This window comes from Mycetomoellerius zeteki, unplaced genomic scaffold, assembly GCF_001594055.1.
Source record: "Mycetomoellerius zeteki isolate Tzet28-1 unplaced genomic scaffold, Tzet1.0 scaffold88, whole genome shotgun sequence".
NCBI classification, from domain to species: domain Eukaryota; kingdom Metazoa; phylum Arthropoda; class Insecta; order Hymenoptera; family Formicidae; genus Mycetomoellerius; species Mycetomoellerius zeteki.
In genome coordinates, this window is record NW_017257913.1 from 25,701 (window position 1) to 39,551 (window position 13,851).

A 13,851-nucleotide genomic window follows, 5' to 3' on the forward strand; every position below is an offset into this window, starting at 1 on the left:
TCATTGTGGCATGTCTGAAGGTACCAGTTACAAAAGTTCAATCTGTTCCAATGATCTTGAGGTAATAAATTTTGCACTTTTTGAATGTGGTAGGGATAGCGATTATCTCCTTTTACAGTTCGCCAAATTGTTTGTGGTGACACTCCCAATACAGCCGACGCATTCCGAACGCTGGTCTCAGGATGATTGTCAAAATGTTGTAAAATACGATTCCCTGCCTGCAAATCTCTTCGTAACGCTGCTTGAAATCGGTTGTTTTCTTGTCGAATTGAAAATGTTCCAGTCTCTCGCAATCTATTAAATGTCAACATAAACACTCTTCGGTTTGGCACTCTTCTGTTTGGAAATCGTCGTGCATATTCTCGCACCGCCTTTAAAGCATTACCGTTGCAGAAACCGTATACAAAAACCATATCAGCATATTCACTATTAGAATACGTACGCGGCATATTGCAAAAGACAAAATTCATCTACTGTTAAAGGCTTTCAAAGAGCGACTGACAAATTCATAACAGAAAGTGGAAAATGTAATCAAATATGTCGGTGCTAGATATGGCAAGAAATGTAAACATTTTTTTTCGATTTCTCTGAAACGGAGCAAAAACGAGCATATGTCTATAGGACTTTTTTTCTTAGTTTTTTACTCCTCTACACGCTCCCGAAGTTTTGCCATTTAATTTGGAAACACCCTGTATATATATAATTTACATTGAATTATTTAAGCATTGAAGATCTAGCTTCGACTGTTATAGGCATTTAATTTCGAACTCTTATTCGTTATGTTCTCATATGTATGGTCTAAAATAAGATTCTTATTGTTTTACATTAGAGAAAACATCTTTCGTGCTATTAAAAAATGAAACAGCTTATCATAAAATTCCCTTTAATATTATGAAGAGAAGATAAATCGGTAATTATTCGGATTATAGGACACCGTGTCGATAATCTTGATCTTGACGTATCAATCGACGTTGTCAAGGTCATGAGTGATCTTCAAAAGGTTTAGGTAGCGGTTACTGTTCGTTAAAAAATTATTAACAAAAAATATACATACTATATAAAAAGTCCCGGGCCCCCTAAATATCTTGAAAAAAACCATTTCTGAGAAAAATGTTTTATACAAAAGTTATATAGGTTAAAATGGTCGTTTTATTGATTTTATCAGTTTAACCTTAGGTGGCGCCACCATTCTGAAATAAAAAATAGGGTGTTTCGTTTAAAAAAATCGATTTAACCTTGCACCTGACCTTGGCGAGGTCAAATGCCACTCAAGGTCAAACTGAAATGATCAGTAAATAGACCATTTTAAACTACACAACTTTTATATGAAATATTTTTCCCAGAAATGCTTAATACTTTTCAAGATATTTAAGGGGTCTGGGATTTTTTGAACACACTGTATGTACAATAATATATACATTTTTTGTTAATAACTTTTATACGAGTCATCTGTAATAGATAGTTAGATAGAGAATAATTTTTATGAAAAATATAATTACAGAAAAGATAATTCAAAGTATAATTTAATTAATAAGAGAAAGATATTATTCTATTTTATGTAAGAGGAGATGTACAGTTTTGAATTTACAAAAAAACATTTTAAAACAATTTGTAAGAGCGAAAAGATTATATTTTTTATGTAAGTTATAATCTGGTACGTTTTGACGAGAGTGCTATCCCTTTTCGAAATTTTCCCAAAAAGACATTCTTATAGCGGAAAGAATGATTTTTAATGCAAAAGAAAATTTTTCGCATTATAACGCGTAAGAATATTGTGCGATAGCATAAAACTAGCAGTAGAACAACACACTCATGCACACGCAAAGCGCGCGGCTCACGTGTGTCCGTTTAAAAGACGGCGCCAACTGGAGTAGCTTTACTTGATAATATCTGCTTCATTAAGCATTGTAGAAAAAGGTGCTCTCAGGTTTTCGATTCAAGTTTCGATCAGGAATAGCGCTATATGATGACAGTATCCGCTATTTAGGAGACACTCTATATATACATACAGGGTGTTCAAAGAAGGTCGAGACCCCGGATTTACTCAAGAGGATGACGTTTTTGAAAGAAATGTTTCAGACAAAAGTAAAGATGTAAGGTATAAAAAGATCTATTTACAGATCTTTTCAGTTTGACCTTGAGTGGCGTCACCAAGGTTAGGTTAGGTCAAGATCACATCAATTTTTTAAATGGGATACTATTTTTGATGCCAGAATCTAATAGCTGGTGTCAATAGCTTTTCAAAACATTGTAATAAAGTTATTTTTTTAATTAAACATTTTCCGAATTTTAAGGCTTGAAAGTTACAATACCGCCGGCATTAGCATTACGCAAAGTGTCCGACCGACAACTAAAACCTCTTAAATATTGTTCAGGATAATATCCTGAATAATAAATAAATTTCTCAAGATCAAGACCATTGGAGATTATTATACCTCTTATTTTCACTTTTACGTAAAAATGAATTTTTAGTAAAAAAATAAAAATAAGAGGAATAATTTATAATGGGTGTTCGATTAAAAAAAATCAATTTGACTTTGACTTGACCTTGGTAACGCCACCCAAGATCAAACTGATAAGATTTGTAAATGGATCTTTTTATACCTTACAACTTTTGTAAGATGTGAAACATTTCTTTCAAAATCATCATCCTTCCGAGTAAATCCAGGGTCGCGATCTTTTTTGAACACCCTGTATATATCCCTCATTTCTTATTCTTTTCATTGCGTTACTCTCTTAAAAATTATTTATTTTTAGAGAATAGAATATGTGATCTCTTAATTTCTTTTGTCGTAGTGTACATTTTTTAAATATACATACATACATCGCAGAAAAAAAAACTAAAATTAACAATCACCAAGTATATTCATGCACAAAAATGCAAAATAAAATTGAAATGCCTAGAAAGAAAGAGAATGTACGAATTAATTTGCAGTTGGTATGCTCCAGAGCAGCTCAACAGTAGGAAAACTCAAAAAATTGTGTAGCTTCTACCTAAATACGAAACAAAATTGAAAACACAATTAGTACATGTATATTGATACGTGTAAATACAAAAAAATTTGCAGCATTCAAAAATTGCATATTCTCCAATTAATTATAATTTTAGAAAATTAAGAATTGTAGCTGCATATGTGCGTGCTGTATATACTACATATGCGTGTATGTGTATAGAATAGGCATCTAAAATGTTAAATCATTTTATAAAATATTTTAACAAAAAACTTTAGACCAAAATTATTTGTTTTTATATAAGGGAAAAATTAGATAGCAAAACTTATATATATATGTATATATATATGTATATATATATACCTTGTTGTTCACCAAATAATAAAGAAAGATAAAACGATACATCACGCGCTTCATGCGCAACTCAGAACGCACCCTTAGGGTGTTATTGTTAAAACTTTTAATTTTTTAAGTAAACTTATTTTTCTTATTTTTCTTGCATATTTTTTGGAAACAATATTGAGTTTAAAAAAATTCTTAAAAGCAAAACAAAATCTTTACATGAAGAATTTTTTGAATCATGAATCATGAAAATGATGGCCGACATTATCTAAATTTAAAATATGTCATATAAAGTACATAATTGGACTCTCTCTCTCTCTCTCTCTCTCTCTCTCTCTCTCTCTCTCACTTTCTGTTTCAAATGCATCTTTGTTGTATATTATTTAGATATATTTTCATATATCTAAATGTTAGAAAATGTTAAAAATGTTAATCTTTCTTTTTCTAAATATTTTTGCCTATACATAAAAGATCAGCAAATTGCAGTCAATTGTTCTTTTATAATTTCAGAATAGGCTTATTAAATTCTATTTTTCATGTTCTCCTTTATTATAAGAATAGTTGACATAATACGATTTTTAACATGTATCTCTATAAACAATAATCTATCGATGGTAAGTTTGATATACAGAACCTCATTAGATAAAAGTACTGCTTATGAGCAGAGTGGACTCAACTAAGTCGAAAAGTCTTATACACCATTTTGCAATTTTCAACGAGAAGTAATTACTAAATTAATTATACTAACATAAGCTATGTTTTCTTCCGATTCATATTTGTGTAACAATTTCCAGATCATCTTATCTTACAACCCATTTATTATTCTTTGGTATAATTTGGGATTTCGTCTTAACCATGAACCATCGCACTTTTATCGAACGTACTGAATTTCCATTGCGAGCAGCATAGACATTGTTGGATTATTGAACATCTGTAGAATTTTATTCGAGAACAAGATTGTTAAAACAATTTTTTATTTATGTGAGATGTCATATTTACACACTTCTTGTATAATAAGTTTTTTCACTCACTGACGATGATTCAATGTGAATCGAAACGTTTGAGATTTCAATTTTATAACTTTAGTTTTTCAATAAATAAATTTTAATTTTTTACGCACATATATCTGGCTCATTGCGCTGTTACTGATACTTTTTGAATTTTTAATTCTCTGAGCCTTTAGATACTTTAATTAATTTTAATTCGTTGAATAAACGCGTATTCACTCGATCTACTGCCAGCCGTAGATTGTTAAGCGCATAGGGAATTATTTATTACAAACTGCAATGGCAATACAAAAGCAGCCAAAAAGGAAAAATCTTCCCGCGCTGAGCGGTCCTATCTCGCCGCATGTTTGCATTTGGAGATAAATCGGGTGAATATGCACTCATTCAACGATTTTTAATAATTGATTAATTTTTCGTAAACTATTGTTAAAATTGAAAAATGGTACTTTTCGACTGAATTTAGTCTGCTTTCTCTGTCCATAAGCGGTGTTCCACCTAATGTCAGGTACTCTGTACAGATTCTTCATTTTTCTCCATTAATCATTTAATTAAAGAAAGGATTAATTCATTTAAAGCAAGAAGCTTTAATATTATGAAATAAAGCACTTTAATATTATAAGATAAAGCACATGTTGCATCTATATGTATATTTAAACAATACTCTCTATATGAATGTAGGAAAATATTTACGTAAAAATGAAAATAAGGGTAACACAAATCTCCATGATCTTGAACTTGATATATGTTGTCAAAGTCATGACCCTGAAAACAATATTCAAAAGTCATAATAAATCTTGATGTCAACTACAAAAATATTTAATGAAAAGTAGGCATTTCCATTTAAAATTTTAGATTTCTGATTTTCACAAATCCTCCACATTTACGCTCAAAGTTAAAAATTTTGATGCATTTGTTGAAATCCTATAACTTTTGAGACATTTTTTCCCTCAAATGTCTTGTTTTTGAGATATTTCATCAGTCCGACACTTTTCAGTCACCCTATATAATTAATATAATAATCAAACATTTTTTCACAATAGAATGTAAAGGAATGAATTTTTGAAAATTATTTTTTTATGTTATTGACGTGGTTAAATAGAAGTATTTTTATGTGGTTGAAATTTGGAGCGTTCCTGGAGCGAAAATTAAATGCAGGCCCACATTGAAATAACAGCAGACAATTGAAGATCACTCATATGTACATGTGACCGAAAATTTCCAATGTATGTACAGGCTTTTCAAACGGAAATCTAAAAGTACTGGAGTAATGCCTGAGACTATTGACGAATAAAAAAAAATTAGTTAAAATCGCGTATCCGGAAGGGCTTCGAATAATGGCGAACGCCCACGCGATCGTTCGTTCGGTGCGCTCGAAAATTTTCTACGCTTGTCCCAACGTCCGAAACCGAAATCTATAATAAAAGTGCTAGAGTAATGCCCGAGACTATTGACGATTAAAAAAAGATTAGTTGAAATCAGATATCCGAAAGGTCTCCGAACAATGGCGAACACCCACGCGGTCGCTCGGATATGTCAATAATACTCATATGTCAATAGGCCTGTTCTTTTTGGCTGAACTTTTGCACCAGTTCGTCTTTCTTCCTCTTCTTTCCTCCTGGAGAGAAAAGGAAGAAGATGAACTGGTGCAAAAGTTCAGCCAAAAAGAACAGGCCTAATAATACCAATTAGGGGACTCAGGCCCAATGACCTTGACATATGTTGTCAAGATTATGACCCAAGATTATTAATCAAAAAAGTTTGAAAAAAATAATGTCTTATTTCTGCTATATAGTATAATATTAAAAACTATTCTGTACTCTTCCTTGCTTACGTAATGGCTTTCCACGCGAAGGGAGTAGTTCCATCTCCCCCTTATCAAGAGGCATTCGACTTTTCACGCGAAGCGACTTTCAGCCCACCTACTCTCCTGCTAAGGGACGTTCAATTCTTAGAACATACATAAATGGAAGGGGAATTGCCTATATTTCCCATGGCTCGCGCTGATGCAAAAATCTGTGCGAGAGAGAAAGGTAGTGTGGGGAGCGCCCCGCACCGACCGGGTCTTTTGGTTATACGGATCAGCCCGACAGAGGGCACGAGGTTGAGTGGGAGAGAGGAGAAGACAAGATGGTGATTGTTCGTTGTAAGATGGCGAGCGAATGAGTTCGGTTGAGAGCTGGTTGAGAAATAAAAAGTGTGTGTTCTCGCTTCGTTTTGTACGATTCACTGTTATTCATTAAATTTCCTATTACTCATCTAGACACAGAGTTAATAAGTTTTTCCTACAAAATTGGGGGCTCAGCCGGGATCAGTGATCGTGCGAACGGAACAGGACGAAAAGACGAAAGCAACGACGAAAGACGAGACGAGTGGTAAAAGGAGAAAGACGAAGAGACAAAAGTGAAATTGTAAGACGAAAAAAGAGGATGAAAGACGAAGAGAGACGATGAAAGACGAGTACACAAAAAGTGCTAGCAAAGAGAGAGTGATAAGACGATAGAAGAAAGAAGACGCAAGACGAAAGCAACGACGAAAGACGAAGAGACGAAAGTGAAGCCGTAAGACGAAAAGAGAGGACGAAAGACAAAGAGAGACGACGAAAGACGAGTACACAAAAAGTGCTAGTAAAGAGAGAGCGATAAGACGATAGAAGAAAGAAGACCCAAGACGAAAGCAACGACGAAAGACGAAGAGACGAAAGTGAAGCCGTAAGACAAAAAGAGAGGACGAAAGACGAAGAGAGACGACGAAAGTGAAAGACGTGCGAAGTTTAGGCGCTAATACTTTTGTGCGGTGGTGTCGAGCTTACCATAAAATGGGTAATTATAACAGTCTCGCTGAGATTGAAGCAATCAAGCTGAAGATACGTTCAGCGTCGACAGCGGCCACGACCGCATTACATAACCTTATTTTCGGAATAGGAGGCGACCGTAAAAATCGCCAGCGCCTCAGGGATTTCCCAGGATTCACGTTCCGCAAAGATTCTCCAAAATACGCAGACAAATTAGAATCCGCGCGCAAGCTCACGACTTGATTTCGTGCTGTAATATTCTTGGTTTAGAATATAGCGGTAACAAAGACGAAATAATAATACGAATTCTGGATGGGCTATTGGACATCGATACGCTCGTCCCTACAGCAGGCGAGGACGATTCAGACGAAGACGAATGCGAATCAGACGAGATTGATAATGGCGAAGAGCATGGAAACGACGACGACAACGAGATGGGCGGCGAAGAGCAAGAAGAGAGATGTCCGGCAAGAGCAGCGGGTCAAACGCGCATGAAGTTTTCAATGACTTACCGAGACGTGGAGGATTCTATCAGAACTTTTAGCGGAAAGGATACATATCCAGTAGAGAAATTGTCCGGTTTGGCGCGCAGATTTCGCGGTCCACGCGGTACGACATCGTTACATTAACCTAACCTAATGGCTACAGCACTGCACGCTCAGCTGTAAACAACGCGCATGCGCGAGTGCGGGCCAAGTCTGGCATTACTGGATGGGCGGCGAAGAGCAAGAAGAGAGACGTCCAGCAAGAGCAGCGGGTCAAACGCGCATGAAGTTTTCAATGACTTACCGAGACGTGAAGGATTCTATCAGAACTTTTAGCGGAAAGGATACATATCCAGTAGAGAAGTGGATAACGGAGTTTGAAGAAGCAGCCGACCTATTTGAGTGGACGGAGATACAAAAAGTGGTGTTTGCCAAAAAATCTTTATCCGGCCCGCCTAAGATGCTTATTGAAAGTGAAGGCGTTGTTCGTACATGGACAAAATTAAAGACAATTCTTCAAGATGAATTTTCGGACAAGGTGAACAGCGCTCAGGTGCACGAGATGTTACGCAAGAGGAAACTAAAGAAGGAAGAGTCGCTACAAGAATATTATCTGGCAATGAAAGAATTGGCATCGCGAGGCAAGATTGAATCAGAAGCATTAATCCAGTATGTAATTGACGGTGTAACTGATGATACTCAAAATAAGTTAATATTGTATGGCACCAGAAAACTGACGGACTTCAAGGAGAAGCTGAAGACTTATGAAGCCATACGCAAGAAAAATTCAGAAAAAGTTAAGACGGTTTGAGAGAAGGACGAAGCATTCAAGAACGATAAAGAAGATCTCGACCCCGAAGAAGATTGACCAAAGTCCAGGGTTGGAGACGCGATGTTACAATTGCGGAGGTAAAGGACACAAGTCGGAGGACTGCAAGAAGAAAGAGTTGAGAAGGAAGTGCTTCAAGTGTTAAAAATTTGGACATATAGCTACTCAATGCGATGCGACTGATGAAAACAAGACAGGTGCCGGTAGTCAACGTGATTTCCGTGCCAGTAGACTCTAGAATGTCAAAAAATATAATCGTGAGCGAGACGTCTTTAAATGCATTAGTAGACACGGGTAGTCAAGTTACGTTAATGCGCGAAGATGCATACAACATGATTAATTCGAGTAATACGTTAAGCGCACCTATTTATTTAGCGGGTTTTGGTAAAAAGTAAAGTACGTTCTCTCGGTAGCTTCGAAACAGTTGTTGAAATCGATGAGAAACAATTTGATTGTACGGTGCATGTCGTGCCTTTAGAGGCTATGAATACTAAAATGATAATTGGTAGTGATTTGTTAGCTACGTGTGAAGTGTCGATAAATGCGGATGGGATAACTTTCCGTAAAGCTGCGCCTATTGAGTTTATAACGCGAGTTAACGTAGTTGAAGAACAATCGATAGATGTAGGTCATACAATAGATCCGAAAATCAATGAGGAAGTTAAGGCAATGGTTACAGCGTATGAAACGAACAAATGTAAAATGACTGATGTAAGCATGCGAATTATTCCTAAGGACAAGAAGCCAATTTTCCAGAAACCCCGGAGATTGCCAGTACCAGAACGTGAGATAGTTGAGAGGCAAGTAGCGGAATGGATAAAGGACGGAACGATAGAGGAATATACATCGGAATATGCGGAATATGCGGAGAAAAAAGGACGGATCACCCCGTGTTTGCATCGATTATCGTAAGTTAAATAAGGTAATAGAGAAGGATGGGCAACCGTTGCCATTAATTGAGGATCTATTAGACAAGTTAGATTCCCGTGTATTTAGCACTTTGGATTTGAAGAACGGGTTTTTTCATGTGCCGGTGGAAAAACAGAGTCGAAAATATACTGCGTTCGTTACACACTGTGGTCAATATCAATTCTGTAAAGTCCCTTTCGGATTATGTAATTCGCCACGAGTCTTTCAGAGATACATAAATGCTGCCTTTTGGGATTTAGTTAAACAGGGCATGGTGCTGCTTTATCTGGATGGTCTGGTCATTCCGGCCCCAAATGAACAGGAAGCTTTGAATCGGTTGAAATTGGTATTTAAAACTGCCAGCGAATATGGGTTGCAAGTAAATTTCAAGAAATGTTAATTTATTAAGAGTACTATAGAATTTTTGGGTCACGTGATAGAAGGGGGAAAGGTTTACCCGTCGTCTGAAAAAGTTAAAGCCGTAGTTGATTTCCCGGAACCTACGAAACTAAAAGACCTGCAAAGTTTTCTTGGATTATCGGGTTACTTTAGGAAATTTATACCGTCGTATTCAGTGATTGCTAAACCTCTTACTGATATGTTACGGAAAGAGCAACAATTTAATTTTGATGGAAAAGCCGAAAATGCATTCGTTCAGTTGAAGATGATATTGATGCGAAAACCGGTTTTAAAGATATACCACCCCCGTCACGAACTGCATACGGATGCAAGCATAGACAGATATGGAGCTGTTTTAATGCAACGTTCTCCCGAGGATAACGCGTTGCACCCGGTCCATTTTGCGAGTAAGAAAACTAAACGCGAAGAAAGAAATTACTCAAGCTACGAGTTAGAAGTTTTAGCGATAGTGGAGGCTCTCAAAAAGTTTCGCGTATACTTATTAGGAATTCGATTCAAGATAGTTACTGACTGCGCAGCGCTTCAGCGCACAATGAATAAGAAAGAGTTGTCCTCTCAGGTGGCCCGATGGGCTCTTCTGTTAGAAGACTTCGATTATAGTATAGAGCATAGACCTGGAGTACGTATGAAACACGTGGACGCTTTAAGCAGACATCCGGTGATGGCTATATCAAAGTGTTCCGTCATACCACAAGTTAAGAGTCAGCAGGAAAAAAAACTAAAGCTCTAATAGAAATTGCGAAAGAAAGATCGTATGATAATTATCACATGAATGGTGACTTACTTTATAAGTTTCAGGACGGCCGAGATTTGCTGGTTATCCCTCAATCGTTAGAAACGGACATTATACGAGTTATACACGAAAAGGGACATTTTGCCGCTAAACGTACCGAAGAACTCGTTCGGCAGGAATATTTTATACGGGATTTAAAGCAAAAGGTTAGCAAATGCATTGCGAGCTGCGTGCCGTGCATATTGATGAATCGGAAGGAGGGAGGGTAAGCAAGAAGGTTATCTACATCCTTTACCGAAACCTGACTCACCTTTGCATACCCTTCACGCAGATCACTTAGGTCCGTTAGAAACAACCAGAAAAAACTATAAACATGTCCTAGCTGTGATAGATAGTTTCTCCAAATTTGTTTGGCTATATCCGACAAAGACTACGACATCGCGTGAAGTTTTAAATAAATTAGAAGCGCAAAAACAAATTTTCGGAAACCCTAAACAGATTATTACTGACAAAGGAACAGCTTTTACGTCGCAAGAATTCGGTGATTATTGCAAAACTGAGATGATTACTCACTTGACGGTTACCACGGGTCTGCCTAGGGCAAATGGGCAAATAGAACGATTGAATAGGGTAATTATATCCGTGCTTTCCAAACTGACCATTGATGATCCAGATAAGTGGTACCAGCATGTAGGAAAACAGCGGATACTGAATTCGACTTATCATCGTAGTATAGATACAGCGCCGTTTACATTGTTATTCGGTACACAGATGCGCGGAGAAGCCGATCTTAGATTAAGCGAAATAATTGAGCAAGAATTTCAATCCCAGTTCAATGAAGAACGCGGTCATTTGCGAGATAAAGCGAAGGAGCAAATCCTTAAAGTGCAATCCGAAAACTGTAAAACTTACAATCTTAGACGTAAGACAGCTTCCAAATACCTCGTAGGAAATATGGTAGCGATAAAGCGAACACGGTTAGGCCCAGGGAGAAAGTTGCGAGCGAAATATTTAGGCCCCTATCGCGTGTTAAAAGCTAAATCTAATGATACTTACGAAGTTGTTAAAGTTGGAGAATACGAGGGACCTTGCGTACTTCTTCATGTGCAGAGTACTTGAAGCCGTGGCTTACCGTTAATTAAGGTTCTCGAGTGTAACTTAAGTTTAAGTTTAGGTTTAAGTTTGTTTATTTCGTTTATTTTATCGATTATAAGTTAAAGATTCTTCTTTAGGATTAAGAGTTGAAGATAAGACCTTTTATATGTAAAATATTCTTTAGTTTAAACGTTAATAGACGTATTTTCCTTTGAGTATGCCCTGCGAGACGCAGGACCGAGCAGAATGGCCGAATGTGGGGAGCGCCCCGCACCGACCGGATCTTTTGGTTATACGGATCAGCCCGACAGAGGGCACGAGGTTGAGTGGGAGAGAGGAGAAGACAAGATGGTGATTGTTCGTTGTAAGATGGCGAGCGAATGAGTTCGGTTGAGAGCTGGTTGAGAAATAAAAAGTGTGTGTTCTCGCTTCGTTTTGTACGATTCACTGTTACTCATTAAACTTCCTATTACTCATCTAGACACAGAGTTAATAAGTTTTTCCTACAGTAGTAAGGGATAAATGTTCTCAATGCGCATGCGCAGCACCACGCAGTACCGTCGTCTTACACATCTGTGTAATGTACGAATGTATAAGAAACACTAAATCAACTGTACAATTCACACAGATGACAGTGCTGCGCATGCGCATTGCGAATATTTATCCGTCACTACCTTTCTCTCTCGTACAGATGTTGGCGTTCAGCGCCCTATTCCTCTTTCAGTATAGTATATGTTCTAAGGTCCGACTTTCCACGCGATACGACTCCCACCTCTCCTCCTGCTTTAGAAGCGCACGACTTCCACGTGAAGCGACTTTCATCCGATCTTCTCCTCTGCTTCAGGAGCGCACTTCGAAAGTCGCTTCGTGTGAAAGTTGTATATCCCTTGGAAGGGGGGGATGGGGTAAAAGTCGTTTTGCTTGGAAAGTTGTATTCCTTGAATTTGTCCACCTCATACCCCTCTCTCCCTGTCTAAAGTTATCTGACTCTTCATGTAAAGCAGAGAAATAATTACTAACTTTAACTGTTAATAACTTTTTAACGAATAACGAGCGACGGCTAAAACCTGTTGGAGGGTACTCAGGGTCATGACCTTGACAACATATGTCAAGGTCAAGGTCATTGGGCTAGATCCCTTAATCGGTACTTTTACCGAGATAATTTTATCTCTTAAAATTATTTTTGGATTCTAACTAATAATTTCTAATCTTTATCTATTTATTTTCTAGATACATATGTATATAAAGTTTCATTAAAATCGGGATTTGGCACTTCGCGAGATTCTCTTATAACTGACTTGGTAATCGAACGCCGAAAACAATAAATGCTAGATACATGTTGGAAAACAGATTCAATGGGCAGTGCACTATATTCTATATAGCAATATATATATATATATATATTTTGTACTCTTGTATTAGTACTGTTCTTCCCTACTAATAAGAAACCTTTTGGGCAAGGGCATTACGTATAGTTACCCAATCAAGAGATGAGCCAAAGTCATTGAACAAAACGGTACATTTGCTTCAATAAAGTACTTTTTGAGTGAAGTATTACATCCTGAACTTACATTAGAAGATTTGAAACAACTTTCAAATAACCTAATACAAAAGCATTTACGTAATACAGTACTAAGATGAAACAAAATGCCTCTTCTGTATATTTCATAGAGAAAGTTATTTTTAAATTACTATATCTCGAAAACGACAAACATACCGAAATAAACCAAAATGTATTTTAAAGCTAAAAGTTGATATTTTTTGCGTGGTATTAATGAAATTTAGAAAAAAAATTGCTGTCGATATTATTATGTCATAAAAACCTTCAAAATCATTTTTGGCGTCTAATTATATTTTTGACAAAAAATTGTGATGTAATAATAGCTAAATTTGGGAACAGATTCCTATTCGACAAGTAAAAATACATCGAAAATGACTATTCATATCAGTATTGCAAAAAAAATGTCATATTTTTTCAGACAGTGTTAAAGGATGATGCGCCATTAAAAAAAAAATAACACAAAAGAAAACAAAAGAAAAAAATAATTACAAAAGCTACTTATAAATAAAGAATACTATTAAATACATACCTTAGAATCAAAATTAGTAAAGTCGGCGAATCCGGAAGATGTAAAACTATTATTGTTATCGATTGTTTGCTGAGCAAATGGATCTGAATTTGCATTCGCAAATGGATCTGGAGTTGGTGAAGGCGTTGGAGGTGCAGGTGCTGCTCTCAGTGGTCCAGTAGGGCCTTGACTCGGTCGAGGTGGAGCTGGACGTGGCGG

At 36.7% G+C, this 13,851-nt stretch overlaps 1 protein-coding gene across 2 annotated transcripts in view; it reads right to left on the reverse strand.

Annotated features, from left to right (window-relative positions):
• Eps-15 (Epidermal growth factor receptor pathway substrate 15) overlaps positions 1–13,851 on the reverse strand; it is a 42,257-nt gene that overhangs the window by 12,065 nt on the left and 16,341 nt on the right. For both annotated transcript variants that reach the window (XM_018459862.1, XM_018459863.1), the window contains one exon: positions 13,654–13,851. This exon is cut by the window's right edge and continues 96 nt beyond it. In XM_018459862.1, coding sequence (XP_018315364.1) covers positions 13,654–13,851 — 198 coding nt within the window. The remainder of the gene's footprint in view (positions 1–13,653) is intronic.